The 17,693-nt window shown below is 68.2% G+C and overlaps 5 protein-coding genes across 8 annotated transcripts in view; 2 read left to right on the top strand and 3 right to left on the bottom strand.

Annotated features, from left to right (window-relative positions):
• The window catches only part of CDK2 (cyclin dependent kinase 2), a 2,568-nt gene extending 2,409 nt beyond the window's left edge, over positions 1-159 (bottom strand). The window contains exon 1 of the mRNA XM_042837465.1: positions 1-159. This exon is cut by the window's left edge and continues 9 nt beyond it. Coding sequence (XP_042693399.1) covers positions 1-100 — 100 coding nt within the window. The 5' untranslated portion in view covers positions 101-159.
• Positions 160-1,087: 928 nt separating this feature from the next.
• PMEL (premelanosome protein) lies at positions 1,088-4,666 on the top strand. The gene is made up of 11 exons (XM_042837466.1): positions 1,088-1,151; positions 1,726-1,860; positions 1,939-2,085; positions 2,163-2,303; positions 2,393-2,554; positions 2,627-3,307; positions 3,427-3,720; positions 3,799-3,892; positions 4,051-4,253; positions 4,331-4,418; positions 4,507-4,666. The coding sequence occupies exons 1-11, from the start codon at positions 1,088-1,090 to the stop codon at positions 4,664-4,666; spliced, it is 2,169 nt and encodes a 722-aa protein (XP_042693400.1).
• A 125-nt stretch (positions 4,667-4,791) lies between these two features.
• DGKA (diacylglycerol kinase alpha) lies at positions 4,792-11,324 on the bottom strand. 4 transcript variants are annotated; one of them, XM_042837457.1, is made up of 23 exons: positions 11,271-11,324; positions 9,915-9,992; positions 9,588-9,664; positions 9,220-9,508; positions 9,089-9,138; positions 8,935-9,009; positions 8,746-8,865; positions 8,555-8,672; positions 8,009-8,097; positions 7,599-7,718; positions 7,380-7,478; positions 7,202-7,291; positions 7,028-7,101; positions 6,845-6,919; positions 6,658-6,743; positions 6,463-6,552; positions 6,219-6,379; positions 6,066-6,130; positions 5,895-5,985; positions 5,627-5,816; positions 5,418-5,538; positions 5,264-5,324; positions 4,792-5,134 (listed from the first exon to the last, which is right to left on the bottom strand). In XM_042837457.1, exons 2-23 carry the CDS (start codon positions 9,982-9,984, stop codon positions 5,036-5,038), a joined length of 2,310 nt encoding a protein of 769 aa, XP_042693391.1. In that variant the 5' UTR covers positions 9,985-9,992; positions 11,271-11,324; the 3' UTR covers positions 4,792-5,035. The 4 variants fall into 4 exon arrangements, with proteins under 4 accessions (XP_042693391.1, XP_042693393.1, XP_042693395.1 ...); XM_042837459.1 differs by lacking the exon at positions 11,271-11,324 and adding an exon at positions 11,038-11,210; XM_042837461.1 differs by lacking the exon at positions 11,271-11,324 and adding an exon at positions 10,949-10,968.
• Positions 11,325-11,583: 259 nt separating this feature from the next.
• PYM1 (PYM homolog 1, exon junction complex associated factor) lies at positions 11,584-13,969 on the top strand. Its single transcript, XM_042837464.1, has 3 exons — positions 11,584-12,021; positions 12,579-12,672; positions 13,120-13,969. The coding sequence occupies exons 1-3, from the start codon at positions 11,991-11,993 to the stop codon at positions 13,613-13,615; spliced, it is 621 nt and encodes a 206-aa protein (XP_042693398.1). The 5' UTR covers positions 11,584-11,990; the 3' UTR covers positions 13,616-13,969.
• Positions 13,970-14,953: 984 nt separating this feature from the next.
• LOC122170532 (transmembrane protein 198-like) lies at positions 14,954-16,705 on the bottom strand. Its single transcript, XM_042837468.1, has 4 exons — positions 16,585-16,705; positions 15,613-16,156; positions 15,083-15,178; positions 14,954-15,017 (listed from the first exon to the last, which is right to left on the bottom strand). The coding sequence occupies exons 1-3, from the start codon at positions 16,703-16,705 to the stop codon at positions 15,112-15,114; spliced, it is 732 nt and encodes a 243-aa protein (XP_042693402.1). The 3' UTR covers positions 14,954-15,017; positions 15,083-15,111.
• Positions 16,706-17,693: the final 988 nt, after the last annotated feature.

Raw genomic sequence — 17,693 nt, 5'->3', positions numbered from 1 at the left:
TCTTCAGCGCCACCACCTCGCCCGTGACCTTGTTCCGGGCCTTGTACACGACGCCGTACGTGCCCTCCCCGATCTTCTCCACCTTCTGGAAGTTCTCCATTGGGTGGGGGGGCGGCCCCGGGCGGTGGGGGCGCGGCCCGGGGTTGCGGTGTCCCGGGGTCCCGGGCCGGGCACGGAACGATCGCGGCCGCCGCTTTTCCCCGGCGCGCCACAACCCCGGGGCCCCGCCCGCGCCGCTTCCCGCCGGCCGCTGGCCACGCCCCTCGCGGCGTCCCATTGGCTGAGCCCTCGGCCGGGCGGGGGGCGGCGCGGGAGATCTCTTAAAGCGACAGGCGCGGGGCGGGCGCCTCTCGACCCACGAGTGCGGCGTTCGCGGGTGCTGCGTCCTCGCGAGCCTTCTTTCCCCGGGGCGCCGATGGCAGAGCAGCCGCCCTGACTGCGGTACAGGCCCTGAGCCCGGGTTGTTATCAGGCTGCCCACGGTGTTGCAAATGCAGTGCTACACACGGTGTTCCCAGGCAAACGGTCCCGCGGACGCCCTCCCCGCGGTCATGCTGTCACGCACGCAGTCCCACGCACGAGGTTCCCATGCACACAAGCGCAGTACTTCATGGCCCTCTTTGTGCATCCTGCCAGCCACAGCTGCCAGTGCTGACGTGGGCTGGGGCCAACTGGGGGTCTGCAGTGCCCCGATGCAGCTGGGGGTCCCTGTGTGGGTGCAGTATGGGGGGGTCTCCCTGCGAATGTGTCCCATCCCAAGGGGGGCTCCAGGGTCGCCCCTATAACCCAGCTCCCTGCGGCACCCGGCGCACGGACCAGGCACTGCTGTGCTGTGAGCGGGGGGCAGTGGCTGTGCCGAGCCCTTCGCGGGGGTCTCACACACCCCGAACCCACCGCCTCCGAGCGGAGCTACGGGAGCCGTGTGACCGTAGCCATGTGCGCGCACACATGCCCACACGTGCACGCACGTGCCCACCCGCAGGCCCTCCCTGGGGCCGTCCCTCGGGGTGGGGCTATGTAAAGAGGGTCCCTTCTTATCCCCCCGCGCCGCTTGCCTTCGCCTCTCCCGGATCCGGAGCGCAGGGAGCATGCGGTTTCAAGGGGCCATCGTGCTGCTGGCGGCACTGCTGGCCCTGGCCACGGCACAGCAGCGTAAGTGGGGCTGCGGGGGGGGGGGGAAATCTTCAGGCAACCGGGGTACCTGAGGAGTGGTCCTGGCTGTGAGCTGCCCGTGGGCTTCGTGGGGCAGCCGTGGGTTACCTGCGGGACCCCAAATGGGGACGGGTCGGGGGTGGGTGGTGGCACTGAGTCTCCCAGAGCAAGATCGGCCTCGGGGTGCGCTCTGCGGTGAGTGTGGGCCCCCAGGGTGGGCTCAACCAGCCCCGTGTTGTGGGGAGGCCCCAGCACGAGGAGGGAGCAGCATCTCCATTGCTGTGTGCCCACGGGGACCCCACGGGGACCCCCATCCCTCTGCGCACAAGCGATGCCATGGGGATCCCGTGGGGACCGCGTGCCCCAGCCAGTGGGGCACAGAAGGGACACGGGGGGAGCGCTCACCCCGTCCAGCCCCGCGCTGCAGCTCAGCTGAGCGTCACATGAAACAGCTTTGGGCAGCGCCATGTGACGGGCTTTGCCCCGCACCGCAGCCTGAGCCCATCACGTGTTTCTGGGGCTGGACGGGGGGTCCCAGCGCGATGCCACGGCCTCCGTGTCCCTTTTCCCGCAGGAGGCGGCAGCCGGAGCCGCGGTGGCTTTCGGGGCCCGGTGTGGGCCGGCCGCCCGGCGCCGTTCCGGAGCTGGGACGCAGCGAGGTACCGCCCGTGGCAGGAGGGGAGAGCGCAGCAAAGCGACTGCTGGCGAGGTGAGCACGGGGACACACAGACACGGGGACAGACGGCCGCGGCGCTGCTCCCTGAGCCGCCGTCCCCGTGCCTGACAGGAGGCGACGTCACCTTCGACATCAGCAACGATGCTCCCACCATGGCGGGCGCCAGGGCCACCTTCTCCATCGCGCTGCGCTTCCCCAGCACGCAGACGGCGCTGCCCGACGGCCGCGTGGTGTGGAGCCAGAACTGCACCGTGAATGGTGGGCTCAGCCGGGGGCTCCGCCGGGGGCACAGCCGGGGGCTCAGCAACGCTTCGCTCACGTTGTGCTCCCGGCAGGCACCCGCGTGGTGCAGGGGGAGCCGGTGTTCCCGGAGCAGCTGGCCGAGGGCTCGGATGGCGTCTTCCCCGACGGGCAGCCCTTTCCCCGCAGCGCCTGGGGCAAACGTGGGAGATTCGTCTACGTCTGGTGGACGTGGGGTGAGGACGGCTCTGTGCCGAGCTCCCAGCACTGCTGGGATGTCCCCATGTCCCTGAGCACGGTGTGCCTGAGCGCGGTGTCCCCGCAGGGCGTTACTGGCAGGTGGTGGACGGAGCGGCGTCGCAGCTGACAGTGGGGACGGACGGGGTGGCCCTGGGCTCCTACACCATGGAGGTGGTGGTTTATCACTACCGTGGCCGCCAGAAGTTCATCCCCATCGGCCACGCCAGCACGCAGTTCAGCATCACCGGTACGTGGCGGCGGGGTGGGCGGGCTGGCAGCGGGCGCAGCGTCCCCACGCTGATGTCCCTGTGTCCCCCAGACCAGGTGCCCATTGCGGTGGACGTGACGCAGCTGGAGGCGGCAGCGGGGAACGGCGGGCGCTTCGTGCTCAACCGCCCCGTGGCCTTCAGCGTGCGGCTGCACGACCCCAGCCATTACCTGCGTGATGCTGACATCTCCTTCTCGTGGGACTTCGGGGACCAGAGCGGCACGCTCATCTCCCGCAGCCCCACCGTCACCCACACCTACCTGCAGGCCGGTTCCTTTGCCGCCCGCCTGGTGCTGCAGGCGGCCATTCCGCTCAGCTCCTGCGGCACCTCTGCACCCCCGGTTGTGGATCCCACCACTGGGCCGGCGCCTTCCTTGGGACCCACGGCCACGCAGCCTGCAGGGCCCACAGGATCCGGCACCGCCGCGGCACCCGGCACCCCCACAGGATCCAGCACCGCCGCAGCACCTGGGACCACTGCAGCACCCGGCACCGCAGCAGCACCCGGAGCCTCCGGGGCACCAGCAGAACCCACGGGGGTCTCAGTGGCCGTGCCCTCAGACGGTGCTGCCACCGAGCCCATCCCCGACCCGGTGCTCAGCACTGCAGTGCCCGGTGCAGCAGCCGCTACAGACCCCACTGCAGACCCCCTGCCCCCCACCTCAGTGTCCTCAGGTGGGGACGCTCCGGGCACTGTGGCCCCCACAGCAGTGGAGGGAAGCGTGACGGCAGGTGGGTGCTGTTCCTACGGGGCAGAGGGAGATGGGCTTTGGCCTGGGGGGTCCTGCGAGGGAATGGTTGGGTCCCTCCAAACCTTTTTCCAGCCGCTTCTTTGCATGGGGCTGCTGCAGGTGTGGGGACAGCAGGGGACGTGGCCGCAGCCACCCCTGGAGCCACCGCTGCGGACACGGCTGTGGACACAGCTGCAGCCACGGATGGGGACGCAGTTGGACCCACAGCTGCAGCTACAGCTGAATCCATAGCAGATCCCACAGCTGGAGCCACAGCCGGGTCCTCTGGCAGTGCCACGGCTGGAGCCACAGCGGAGCCGCTGCTGCTGGTGAAGCGCCAGGCGCCCGAGGCTGAGCCCAGCGGCTGCGTCCTGTACCGCTATGGCAGCTTCTCCACTGAGCTCAACATCGTCCGTGAGCACCGGGCTGAGGGGCCGGGGGGGGGGGGGCCAGGGGGGTTCAGCCTTCATGTGACACCCCGTCCCCTCACAGAGGGCATCGAGAGCGTGGCCATCGTGCAGGTGCTGCCCGCGGACGCTGAAGGCAGCGGAAACAGCGTGGAGCTGACGGTGACGTGCGAGGGGAGGTGAGGAGAGCCGGGCACGGTGCGCCAGAGATGGGAGCAGATGGGGGGACGGTGCACGGGGTTGGGGACAGCTGGGAGCCCACGGGCTGGAGCTAGGCAGAACGTGGGGATGGCAATGGGGGCTGGGGGGTCCTGGGAGCTCACTGACCCCCCCCCAGCCTTCCCGAGGAGGTGTGCACCGTGGTGGCGGATGCCGAGTGCCGCACAGCGCAGACTCAGACGTGCTCGGCCGTGGCACCGGCGCCGGGCTGCCAGCTGGTGCTGCGCCAGGACTTCAACCAGTCCGGCCTCTACTGCCTCAACGTCTCGTTGGCCAACGGCAACGGCTTGGCTGTGGCCAGCACCCGTGTGGCTGTCGGAGGTGGGAGAGGGAGGGGATGGGGGAGGAAGGGGAGGGGGAGATGGGGGGCTGCTGCTGAGCTGCCTCTGCCCCCCCAGGAGCGTCCCCAGCTGCCGGTGGCACCACGCTCACCGTGGGGCTGCTGCTCATCGTTGCTGCTCTGGGCACGGCTGCCTACACCTACCGGTGAGCGGGGGGGAGGACTGGGACAAGGGGGGGGGGGAGAGGGACACGGAGACATCACAGCATCACCCCCTCTCCCTTCTGCTTGCAGCCGTGTGAAGTACAGCCCACTGCTGCCCGCAGCCCCCCCAGCCCCCAGGCCCCACAGCTGGCTGCCCCCTGGTGCTGCCCTGCGTCTGCTGCTGCGCCAGGCTTTTGGGGGGGCTCCCAGTGGAGAAAGCAGCCCCCTGCTGCGTGCCAACACTGTCTAGGAGGGGGGGAGGGGGGTCTGCATCCCACCCCCCAGTACAGAGCCCCCTGCCTGGCCCGAGCCCCCAGGAACCGGGGGGGATGCGAGTACCGGCTGCTAATAAAGACTCAACTCAGCTGTGCTCCATCTGTTTGCATGGGGGGAGATGGGGGGGGCCCAGCCGCCAGCTTTATTACTACAAGAGGCACTTGAAACGCGGGGGTTGGGTGTAATAAATAGGGCACGGGTGTGGGGGGGCCCAGCGGGGTGGGGACTCCAGCCTCTCCTCCCACCCCCCCGTGGGGGAACCCATCCCTGGGTGCACAGGGGAGAATGGGGAAGAACAGAAGGGCCCTGCCCAGTGCTGGGGGGTGGGGGGGTCCGGTCCCCTTTAGCCCTCCACAGAGCCCTTCTTGAGGCCAAAGAAGCTGGAGGAGCGGGGCGGGGGGGCCATCAGCATGGGCGCCTGGTTCTTGTGGGTGATCTTGATCTGTAAGAGAGGATGAGTGTGGGAGGGGGGCAACATGGGGAGGGCACAGAACCACTGGGGGATCCAGGGGAAGTAACAACACCCCCCCAACCCCCCCCCCCCCCACCCATCCGGCATGGGGATGCATACAGTGCAGGGTGGCTGCATCCAGGGCTCTCCATCAATCTGCATGGGGAGGGCTTTCAGCGTCCTGCAACAACAGCCCCCTTACGGTTCACCCACAGCCCTTCGGGGGGGGGGCACAACCCCCTCCCCCCTCTCCCCCCTCCTCCCCAGGGCTCACCGCACGGTGATCTCGGAGCACTTGGCCAGCCGCGTTCCTGCGCTCTTCAGCCCTGTGTAGATCTGCCCCATTTCCAGCACTCCCTCCAGCCCCACAACTTCCAACCGCTGGTCGCTCAGGTCTAAAGGGGAGGGGTGGAGGAGGGGTCAGCACCGCGCCAGCCTCGAGGGAGGGGTCGTTTCCAAACCGCCTTCCCCCACGCCACGCACCCTGCACGCAGGTCTTGAGCGTTTCGGCGTCGGTGATGGCCGGGGGCTGAGCGGCACCGGGCGGCCGCCTCGCCTCCCCCAGCGGGCGCTTGGTTTCACCCCACAGGTTGGAGCCTCCGTGCATGCTGGGGATGTTGAGCACGGCAACCCCCGCCAGCGCACCCCGCAGCTCCAGGGGGGTCCCGCAGCACTGGGGAGGGGGGCGGGGTGAGGGCAAAGCGCCGGGAGGGGGGGGGGGCGGGAACAGGGATGCAGGGACGAGGCGCACCTCGATGCTCAGGCACTCCTTGAGCTTCTTGCAGGTGGCAAAGAGCGTCTCGGAGGTGGCAAACTCCAGGTACCAGAGCTTGTTCTTCATCCTGCGGGGGGAGCAAGGCGTGGTGGGGATATGGGGACGCACGGGGGGGGTCGCAGGATGTGGCCCGGGGCCAGCACTCACCTGCTGTTGAACTTCTCGGGGTATTTCTCCCGCATGACGTGGAAGCGGTGCGCGATGGAGGCATCCTGCAGGGGGCAGATGGGCGCAGTGTGGAGGGGTGAAACCCGGCCGTGCTGCGCCTCCCCCTCCCCAGCAGCTCCCAACCCCACGCACCACCCCAATGGAAAAGTAGTTGTTGACGATCTCGTAGGGCACGGGGTCACCAGCCTCGGTGGGGCAGGTGGGCAGCACCCGCAGGTGCCAGCGGTCCATCTGCACCACGCTGCTGCCCTCGATGTCCTTCAGGATCTTCACCAGGTTCTCCCCATCGTAGCCTGCGGGTGGCGTTGGGGGAGACACGGGATCAGGGGGGAGGCTGGGGGATATTGGGCTGCCCACCTCCCACCCCACTACTCACCTCCACCCCAGCGCAGGCACCGCGCCAGGTCGTTGCCGGTGCCCAGGGGCAGAACGGCCACGGGTGGTCGTCGGGGAAGGTTGGCTTTGTCTGCAGGGAGAAGTGCAGTGAGGGGCGGGGGGGGGGGGGGAGGGGGGGGGGAGGATTTGGCCATCAAATCCTGGGGTGTGGGGTGACGGGGGGCTGCAGACCCACCAATGGCATCCAGGATCCATCCCACGGTGCCGTCACCGCCGCACACCAGGATGCGGAAATCTGGCACGTCCCGAAAGAAATTGAGCCTGGGGAGAAGGGAAGGGAAGAAAGGAAGGCAGGGAGGGAGGTCAGGGCTGGTTGCCCCCCTCCCAGCACTTACACACCCCCCGTCCTATTCCCCCCTTACCCCGGGTTGGGTCCTCCTTGCTGCAGGTTGTAGACCTGCCGGGGGTTCAGCAGGTACTGGAACTTCCGGAGCACTCTGCAGGAGAAGGGAAGGTGGGCTGGGGGGGTCCAACCCCCATCTCCCCCTAAATTTGTGTGTGGAAGAAGGCCCCACAGCGCGCCCGGCGCCAGCCCAGCCCCTCACCTCTTTCCCTGCTTCCCTCCGCTCTTGGGGTTGACGAAGACGAGGAGTGGGTGGGTGTCGGGCACAGGGCTGACCTGCGGGTTTGGGGGAGGGGGGGTTGAGTGCCAGGCATGGCCCCATAGGGGGACACAGATACGGGTGGGGGCACAGGGGTAACAGGGGAGCGTGTCTCACCCGCAGCGCCTGTCCTTCAGGGGTGGTGAAGACCTGTGGTCCGTCCTCACCCGGCGTCCCACTCTCGTCCTTTTGGCTGTTCTGCCGCTCCTGCACCCCCAGCAGGGAGGTGACACCCACGTCCCCAAACAGGGACATCCCTCATTCCCCTAAATCCCCCCCCTTCCCCTGAGCTCACCAGCACCACAGGATAGATGGCGGAGGGGGGCAGGATGTGGTCCCTCAGCAGCCCACAGTCACAAGCGGGGGGCACAGCGGGCTTGCAATCCTCGTGGATCTGGGGGGCAGAGACCACGTCCAGCCACCCCATCCCTTGGGGATGGATGGAGGAGACGGGGACCCCCCTGTGACACCAACCAGCACCACGGGGGCCCACATCCCCTCCGCCCATCCCCACCTTGAGGTGACACCAGACGCAGTGCAGCCCCGTCAGGCTCTGGAAGCTCTTGATTTTCTTCTGGCATTTGCCACACTTGCTGGCCTCGCAGCCCCCTTTCACCCAGACGTGGGCTTGGACCTGCGTGGGCAGTCATGGCGGGAGGTGGTGGGACAGACGGACGGAGGGACGGACAGACAGGAGGAGGAACGGGTGGGCAGGCGGACGGAGGGACAGCCAGGCGGGCAGGCAGCTGCACAGCTTGACAAAGGAGACGGATGGGCAAACGGACAGATGGACGGACAGAGAGATGAGCGGACGGACGGATCGCAGATGGAGCCACGGACAAACGGACCGGCAAATGGAGCAGGCGGGCAGGCAGACGGACGGACAAATGGATGGACAGATGGACAGACAGCCGGGGCACTCACACCGGCCTCCTTGCGGGACTTGGCGTAGGTGCTGATGCAGCTGGGGGGGGCCTTGCGGGCGCAGCGCTCGTGGACCGTGAACTTGCAGACTGGGGGGCGCGGCCGTGAGGGGGCGGGGCTCGGCCCCTGCTCCCACCTCCCCAAACTGCCCCTCAGCCAATCGCAGCACGGCCCCCTCCGCCCCGGGAACCAATGGCAGCCCGGTGTTACCCGGGTGGGTGGGGTTTCTGCAGTAGCCACGCCCGCTTTGGGCGCGGGGCTTCCTCAGCTGGAGGGGGCGGGACTTCCTGCGACACCTGGGGCGGGGGTCCCTCCCACCGCATCCCCACCCCCCAGCGCCCCCATCCCACCCAAGGGAGGGACGCCACCCCATCCTCGTCCCTGTCCTTACCGCTGTGCACCCCCCATCCCACAGCCACCCGTCCTCATCCCCAGCCCTCTTCCAGCCTCCCCCCACCGCGGTCCTCCTCCCCATCCCCTCCCTGTCCCGCCTGCATCCTCACCCCATATCGTGTCCCCCACCCCCCCGGTCCCTGCCCCACTCACAGGTGCAGCACAGCCCCTGTTTGCGCAGCCCGACCAGCAACGTCTCGCACACGTTGCAGTAGGCGGGACGGTTGAAGTGCTTCAGGCGCCACATGTGCTGCCCATCATCCTTCATGTGCTGAGAGGGTGGGGGGCGGGGGGGTCAGGACAACCCCGGGGGGGTCCCGGCACGGCGCACCCCCCGCACTCACCACCTCCAGGCCCAGCAGCACCAGCAGGGGGATGTTGGTTACACCGCCGCGCAGCCACTCCGCCAACGACACCGTGCCACTGCCATCATAGTCGATCTCCCGCATCATCTCCTGCAGGATCTGGGGGGACGTGGGGCTCAGGGGGTCTGGGGGGGGGCACACGGTGGGGAGGGATGCGGGGCCACTCACCGGCTTCAGCTCTGTGACGTCCCAGTCCAGGTACTGGGCCACCCGCATCATCTGGGTGATGATCCGCTCCACCTCCTGCAGCACGGCGTGGCGAGGATGAGGGTGGGGGTGATGGCGGGGGTCCCAGATGCCCCCCCCAGCCCTGTCCCCTCACCGAGCTGTCCAGGAGCCCGTTCCCATCCTTGTCGTACAGCTTAAATGTGACTGCGGGGGGAGGGAGGGGCACAGCAGTCAGATGGCGGTGCCCCCCCCCCGGCCTCCCGGTGCCACAGGACCCCCACTCACACTCCAGCTTGTCCTCGGGGCGCCCGCCCTCCAGCAGTGAGAAGTAGCAGGAGACATCGTTAACGCAGACGAGATCAGCATCTGTGGGATGGATGAGGCTGAACCCACGCTCCCCCCCCCGGGGCCTGGCCCCCCCCCCCATTTCCCAGCCCCCCCCCATGTCCTCACCAGCGCCCGGCTGCCCTGCGCTCTGGAAGGACCTGAAGAGGTGATGGCACAGCGTGTCCGGGACATCAGCTGCCTCCAAGTAGCTCCTCAGAAACAGCTTGAAGCCCTCGAAGTCCACGCACTGGGGGGGGGGGGCAGAGGGGGGCTGGAGGTCTGCGGAGGGGAAGCAAGCAGCCCCTGGGGTGCGGGGGGGGGCTCACCTCTCCCTGAAGGTGCTGGGACAGCATCCCGTCACCACAGAACTCCTGCAGCACGTCCTGCACCTTCCTGCTGCTGTCTGCGGGCACAGGCGTGTGCAAGGATGCTCGGGGAGCGCACACACGGCAAGGGGCGCGCGCACACCGTGCATGCATGCACACACGTGTGCAAGGCACACCCACGCCTTGCGTGCCCACGGCTCCATCGCAGTGCACACGTGTGCGCGGCCGCCCCATGCGTGTAAAACCCCTGCCACGCACACGCACAAAGCCACGCACAGCGTGCAGCCACACCCGCGCACACGAGCTGCTTCTCCCCCCCCAACTCACAGTCCAGGTACTTCTGGAGCTGGGCGAACTCCTCGGGGCTCAGCGTGCCCCACTCCGCGCTCTCCTCCATTGCGCTGCCTGCGGGCGGAGGGCGGCGGTGGGGACACGGCGGGGGTCTCCCCGCTTTCTCCCCGCCCCGTTTGCCCCGGCACAGCCCCCAACACAGCCCCGCCCCCCCCCCCCCCCCCCTCGGGCCGGGCGGGCGGCAGCTCGCTCGCACACGCACAGGTCGGGCTGCTCGCATCCTGCTGCCACGCATCCGGCCGCCTCCCACGCACCCCGCGGGGATGCGGTTCCCTCCCGGCCCCGCGCTGAGGCGGTGCCGGCCCCGAGGGCGAAGGCTGACCTTTGCTCCCTGCGTGGCACCGGGCGGCAGATGCTGAGCGCGGCCCGGGAGCGGCGCCGGGCGGAGGTTGGGGGGAGGGGATGTGGGACACGGAGCGACAGCCGCAGTCCCCCGGGACCCCAAATGTGACCCAAAGGGGAGGAGGACGATGCGTGCGCGTCCCTCCTGCCGCCTCCCGGAGCACCCATGGGTGATCCCAGCACCACTCCCATCCCCTTCTCCCCCCGCACCGGGGCTGCGTCAGGAACCCGCGCTGGGGGAACCGAGCCGTGGCACGATGCCGGCCCCCCCGGCCCGAGGTCGGACACGGCCCCCGGGACCCCCCCCGGAGCGGCGGCTGGTTCCCTTATTTAGTAACGGGCAAGGAACGGGAACCGTGGAGGGGGGGGGGGTGCGGCAGCCGCGCACGGCCCCTCTCCGCTCCCGAGACCCCCGGGCTGCGCTCTCTCCCTCGAGGACCCCGGGGCGAGGCGGCTGCCGTCGGATAGGAGGCACCGGGGCCGCCTCTCGCCCTGCCGGTGTCCGCGCAGCCCGGGGCGGCTCCGGAACGCAAAGGTGGGAGCGGCGGAGCCCAGCGGCGGGGCGGGCGGGGCCGGGCCCTTCGCTTTCCCCGTTTTCCTCCTCCCGCTGCGCCCCGGGAACGAGGAGGCTGAGGAGGGACGGGACGGGAACGCAGCTCGGAGCTCACCGCGCTGAGCACCGGGAAGCGGATCGGGAGGGGCGCGAAACCGGGCGGCGGCACCGAACCCACGCCCCAGGGTGCAGCCCGGGCCGTACCCCGCCGGTGCCACTTCCCTCCCGTTCCCCGCGCGGTGCCGTCGGTTCAGCTCAGCCCGATGCGCTCCGCTCAGATCGGACCGAGCCCCGCACTGCCTGCTTCAGTTCGCTCCGGTTCGATTCCTTCCGACGCAGCCAACCCCGATGCGGCTCATCCCGGTAGCACTGGTCTCGCCTCGCCCCGCCCCTCCCTCCCGGCGCTGTCCCGCCACACCCCCGGTGCCCGCCGGTACCTGCGGGGCTCCGCTCGGTGCCGCCACTCGGTCCGGCCCGGTGCCCGCGCGCTGTCGCCGCGGCCCAGCCCCTCTGACATCACGGCTCAGGGCGGCACCGGGAGCACGTGCGGCGGGGGGGCACAGCGCCGGGGCGGGGTCCGCTCCTCTCCGCTCCCTGCCGGGCTCTCACCTGTCCCGCGCTCACGGGGGCCGCCTCCGTTGTACCTTAAATCGGCCGGGGGGCTGGCAGGGGGGCTGGGACCGGAGGGGGGGGGGCCGAGGGGAGCGGGAAGAAGTAGAAGGGGGCACGTGTGGAAATCCCCGCGGCAATCGCAGCGCGGGGCCGGGCCGCATCCGGACTGCCCCGGGGGTGCGGCGCTGGAAGGAAAGGCAGTTTGTTCCCCCCCGCCCCCATAGTGAACCGCATGATGCTGCGGTGCGGGGAGCCCCGACCCTCCTTGTTCCCCTACGTGACGCCGAAGCGGGGCGGGACCGGCCCCGAAGGCTCGATTGAGGCGGATTATCCCCCGGTCACCCGGACCCGCAGCGCGGGCACTTTCTAGCCAGGCATCACCGCAGCAACCCCGCACCCAGCGACTCCGCACAAAACGGAGCGCTGCGCCTTTAAAAACAAAATGGCCGCCGCCGCCCGCGAATCTCCCCAATCCCCTGTCCGGACGCCGCGCCGCCACTTCCGGGGGCGGGGCGTGGGGGCCGGAAGTGTATCGCGCACGCAAGATGGCGACTCCCTATGTGACTGATGAGACCGGTGAGTGCGCCGCGGTGCGGGCCCGCCGCTGCGGGACGGGGTCGGGCGGCTTCGGCGCTGCGGAGCGGGGATCTGCAGGGCGCGGTGAGGCCGAGGCCGCGCCTGGGGGCGGCGGGGCGGCTGCGCTCCGCGGGGTGGGCTCCGTCCCTTCTCTCCGTGGGCTCGGTTCCGTTCTGCTTTTTCCCTGTGGGTCCGCGCCGCGGCCCCATCTCTGCGTGGCGTTTCCCACAACGCACTCCGTGGGCTCGGACCTCCCCCTGTGTTGCCTGTAGGGTCAGATCTTCTTCCTATGTTTCCTCTGGGGTCAGATCTTCACCCTGAATTCTTTACGGGCCAGTATCTCCCCCCACACGCTCTCTATGGGGTTACATCAGTCCCCCCATGCTCTCCGTGGGGTCACATCTCCCACTCCCGTGTTTACTCCCATCCTCCCATGTCCCTGCAGGGCCAGTCCCTTCCCTTCCCCCCAGAACGGTACCAGGTGCCGGGCAGCCCCCAGCCCCGTGGGAGGAGCAGCCCCTTGTGCGCCCCACCCGACGTTGCTTTCTCCCCCATAGGGAAGTACATCGCCTCTACGCAGCGCCCTGACGGCACCTGGCGGAAGCAGCGGCGCGTGAAGGAGGGCTACGTGCCACAGGAGGAGGTGCCGGTGTAAGTGGGGCAGGCAGGCAGGTGTGGGGTCCTGGGGTGGAGCCCCATTGCTGGCATCAGAGCGATGGTGTCGGTGTGCCCAGGATCCCAAATTTGGGCACTTTGTGCTGTTACCTGCGCCCCGCTGGGGCTGTGGGTGCGTGGCAAGGCTGGGAGACCCCGGTGTCTCTGAACCAGGTCACGAATTGAGGTCTCAGTCTCTTTCCAGGTGCCTGAGCACTTCTGACCCCCTTAGCCCTTAGCTGAGTCCTGATGGTACGTATCTGGCTGCTCCTCTGCGCAGAGCTGGGCTGAGCCACGGCCATGAGGACGTCCTGAGGAGCTCAGGGCAGTGCTGGAGCTGAGCTCTGGGTCAGGGCTGTGCTGTGCTGATGGCGAGGCCGGAGGTGGTGAGGTTTGCAGCTCCACGGGGGCAGCAGTGCCGTCACTGCATCTCCTCCCATGCAGGTATGAGAACAAATACGTGAAGTTCTTCAAAAGCAAGCCTGAGCTGCCCCCGGGGCTGAGCCTGGAGCCCAACGCCCAGCCCGGCAAGCAGCCCAACAAAGCGGAGGGCGGGGAGAGCGGACTGTCCAAAACAGCAAAAAGGAACTTGAAACGCAAGGAGAAGAGGAAGCAGCAGCAGGAGAAAGGCGAGAGGGAAACAGACGAACTGATCCAATCGCTGGACAAGGTCTCCTTGTCGGGGGGCAGCGGCGGAGACACGAGAGCGGCCGCACCGCAGCCGGCCTGCAGCGCCCAGAGCTCCGCTGACGGGGAAGCCGCAGCCTCAGAGAAAAGCAAGAAGATCAAGAACCTGAGGAAGAAGCTGCGGCAGGTGGAGGAGCTGCAGCAGCGGCTCGACTCTGGGGAGATAAAGCAGCCGACCAAGGAGCAGCTGGAGAAGCTGGGCCGGAGGAAAGCCCTGGAGGAGGAGCTGCAGGACCTGGAGCTGGACTTGTGAGGGGGGGCCGTCGTGGGGCCGGCGTCCCCAGCGCAGGCTGTCTGGACTGAGCGCCGGCCCCTCTTTCCCGGGGTTTTGTTTTGGGTGGGTGCCGTCGTTTTTCCACAACAGTTGTTTTTCGGTTTGTTTCTTTGTTTCCCAGCTATCGGTGTTAGGAAGTCGGCGACTCTCAGATACCTCTCTCCTTTTTAAAGTTTATTCGGGGGAGCCGGGCAGGGCTGGTGCTGCGGGGGAGGCGGGGGCAGCAGCTCTTCCTTGACTTCTTCCCCAGCCCCTCGCATTCTGTGTTACGGCCTGTCGTCCTCTTCCTTTTATTTTTAAGAGCGCAATAATAAAATTGCAGTAGTGACCCCGCGGCAGGAGCTCAGCTCTGCCTTTCCCTGCTGAGGACGGTTGCAGGGATCCCCCCGCGCTCCCCAGCCCCCTCAGCCCGCCCAGCCGCAGCCGTGCCAACGCCAGCGTCACTTCTGGGAGCTGCGTGGGACACAGCTGCCTTTGTGTCCCGTGAGCAGCGTTGGAGCGTCGGCCCCCTCTTGTGCCCCATTTTCTGGGTGGCCCCGCGCTCCGGCTTGGCACCAGCCCACGTCCTGCTGCCCGTCGGGAGGGACGGCGTATGGGACGGCGCTCGTTCTGCCCCAACCCTGCGCTGGGCTCTGCTGGGGGATGGGGCCATGTTTGGGTTCATCCTGCGTGGGGCTGAGCAGGGAGAGCTGTGGTCGGTCCTGGGATCATGGAGGTGCTGCATGGGGATGGAGCTGGGCAGTTTGAGATGGGAGAGATGATGTCCATAAGGCGATTGGGGGTCGCTGGAGCATGGAGGAGGAGGTGTGGGGGGTCTAGGGAGCACAGGGCTCACAGATGGGGGTGTTGGTGGTTTGGGGGATGCAGGAATGGGCAGCTCAGGTGGTCGGTGGAGCTGGGGGCCTCGTGGCAGCAGGAATGGGGGTATAACAGGTTTGGGAGTCAGAGAGGGGAGCTGGGGGCAGCTGGAGGCATTCAGAACACTGTAGCTCAGGTACAGCAGTGCGTGCACAGCACTGTGTGCGTCCTACAGAAATTGCTGTGGGGAGTTATTTGCTATGAAGTCTTTCCTTGCCCTGGAGGGAGAGTGGAGCTGAACCTCTCTGGAGCTGACAGGGAGCAGGGGTCGCAGTGGGTGTGGGGCTGCTTGTGGGGCAGGAGCTCCCATTTACCCTACGAGGATGCCCTGTTATTATTTGCCTGCTTAAAAGGGCAGGCGTGGTGGGGGGACAGCAACCCACAGCGGGTGGGGGGCACAGGGGCCTCTCAGAGGTGGCCTGGAGGCACCGGGGTGGTGAAGGACACAGCGGAGCCACAGCCATCACTGGGGGTCCCAGCCGGGTCCGGGGGCTGCGTTCTCCAGCTGCAGGTCCCACGAGCTCTGGGGGGGGAAAGGGGTGTCAGCGGTGGTGCGGGGCCCCCCCTGCTCCCCCAGCACAAACTCACCAAGGCCAACGTGTTGCACAAGCCGTGTGTCACTGGGGCAGGCTGGTGGCGGTGGCTGCACTTGGAGGGGGTTCGGTTCTGCTGGCATTTGGCTTCCTGCTGATGGAGGTGCAGCAGCTGCAGTCATTTCTGGCGCCAACTGAGGATCGCTGTAGGGAGGGGGCTCGGCACCGGCCCCTGCCATCACCCCCAGCCCCATGGCCATCTCCTCGGTCCCTATGCCGCCCCCATTGCCGTCTCCACCTCCCTCATCATTTCCATCACCCTCCGTGTCCCCTTCCCCACCTCCGCTGCCCCACGCTCATCATGCACACCCTATAACAGTTCCCATCCCAGTTCACTCCTCATCCTATCCCATTCCAACTTCTATCCCCACGCCTATTCACATTTCCATCTCAACCCATCCAAGCCTCCATCCCCACAGCCACCCCACCCCATCCCATCCAATCCCAATCCCTAACCCCATCCCATTGCCATTCCCACCTCCTCCCCACAGCCATTCCCACCCCACCCCTCCCCACTCTCCTCACCGTTGCTGCAGCAGGACACCAAGCAGGCTGAGCGCCGGCCAAAGCCCCAGCACGACCCAGCTGTACCAGCAGAGCTGCCCCACCGCCGCCATCCGCAGCCTCTCGGAGACGTGGAGCACCAAAGCAAACCCCTCCACGAAATAATCCACACACGCCGCCACCACGGCAGCGCCGAGGACGGCAGTGGCCAACGTGGTCAGCGCTTTGGGCCACCGCAGGGCCAGCAGGGCGCAGAGCAACGCCGGGCCCAGCAGGACCCCCACCAGCACCCAGGGGCTCAGCGGCGGCACCAGCGGCGCAGCAGCTGCCAGCACGGCCGCGGCCAGCAGCAGCCCCAGCAGCAGCCCGGTGGAGAAGAGCCCGACGCTGCGCAGCAGAGCGGTGACCAACCCGCAGAGCGAGCCGATGGCCAACGCGATGCCTGCGCTCACCTCCAGGCTCAGCCGCGTCTCCAACACGCGCTCCTTGTAGCACAGCAGGAAGATGGTGCTGGAGCCCAGGAGCAGCCCCGAGGTGAACATGATGGCTTTGAAGCAGCGATGGCCTGCGGGGGATGTGGGGCTCAGTGGGGGCTGCGCCGCGGTGTCCCCGGTGCCACCCCCCAGCTGCGCCCTGTGGACGCATCCTGTCCTGTCCCCACTGCCAAATGTGTTCCGTGCAAACGCCCCACTGCACCCCACAGTGCCTCCCGTGCCAGCCCCTGTCCATGCACCACGTGTCCCATAGTGTCCCCAGTGCCATCCCCCATGGACGCATCCCATCGTGTCCCTAGTGTGTTCCCCTGTGCCATCCCACCCATGCCCAGGGACGCACACTGTCCTGTCCCCAACGTGTCCCTTAGTGTCCCCAGTGCCATCCCCCATGGACTCATCCCGAGGTGGCCCCGTGTCAAACCCCACAGTCTCCCCCTGGTATCTCCTCCCCCTACCCCCGGCGGTGCCCCCCCGGCGCTGTGCCACCCCCACCCCTCACCAACGCAGCCATAGAGAAGGCCGAGGACGCAGCCGAGGGCGCAGAGGACCGCCGGACCGGGCTCATAGTGCAGCCATGGCTCCAGGCGGCAACGCGGCTCCGCGGGGGCTCCGGGCTCCATCCCGGGCCGGGGAAGGGGGCGGGCGGGGGTGAGGCTGTGCTGGGGGCGGTGGAAGCGCCCAGAGGGAGCCCCGCTCCGCTCCCCCCCCATTCGCGCATCTGGCGGCGGGGCCACATCTGGGGCGGGGAATCGGAGGAGGGCGGGAGGGGCCGGGGGGAACCGGGGGCTCCGAGAACATCGGGAGCAGTGGGAGGGGGTCGGGAGGGGCGAACTCTGGAGCCACCGCGGCTGCAGAGTCGACTCCATTGCTGGGGACACAGTGAGGAACTACGGGGGGGTGTGTGCTGGGGGGAGGGGGGGGTCTTCTGGACACACTCGTGTACCCTGGGACAGCCCAGAGCATTCCTAAGGTCCTCCTTGCGACCCCCTTCCCCCCCCAGAGGACTCCAAGGGTCGCCATCGGCACCCAGGACCCCCCAGCCGCTCCCGGAGCTCCACACGTGGCCCGAAGCAGCCGCGGACCCCCGGCACCACCCGAACCCGCGGGCACCGCTATGCTGCCCCCTGCTGGCCGAGGGGAGGCACCGCACGACCAGCGGGGCGCCGCTACTCCGTGCCGTTGTGCGCATGCGTGAGGCCGTCTGGAGGACCTAGAGCAGCAGAGTTGGGCGGACTGGCGGTGCAGAGCGGTAACTGCACTGGGACGCCACTTCCGGGTTTCAGCGCGAAACTGTCGCTTTTCGAAGACCAAAAGCATGGAGCCGGCCGGAGCGGGGGCACAGGGCGGTGCGCAATGCCGTGTGCACGAACAGCGCAACCGAGCGGACCACTCCCATAGAGATCCAGGACGGCAACCCCCAGCACAGCCCACGGACAAGAAGCCAGAGCCAAACCTGTGAACGTTGCAGCTTTATTGAGCCCCACAGTGCAGCAGCCCAGAAAGGCACTCATTGGAATCGATCAGTACTCCTCCCCATCCTCCTCGCCCTCCACGCTGTCAGCCCCCACCTCCTCGTAATCCTTCTCCAGGGCAGCCATGTCCTCCCGG

Source organism: Centrocercus urophasianus, unplaced genomic scaffold (assembly GCF_019232065.1).
Source record: "Centrocercus urophasianus isolate 14NV4802_14NV808 unplaced genomic scaffold, USGS_Curo_1.0 seq_701, whole genome shotgun sequence".
NCBI classification, from domain to species: Eukaryota; Metazoa; Chordata; class Aves; order Galliformes; family Phasianidae; genus Centrocercus; species Centrocercus urophasianus.
Note: the sequence above shows the minus strand (reverse complement) of the source record. Positions and strands in the feature narration are given on the sequence as shown.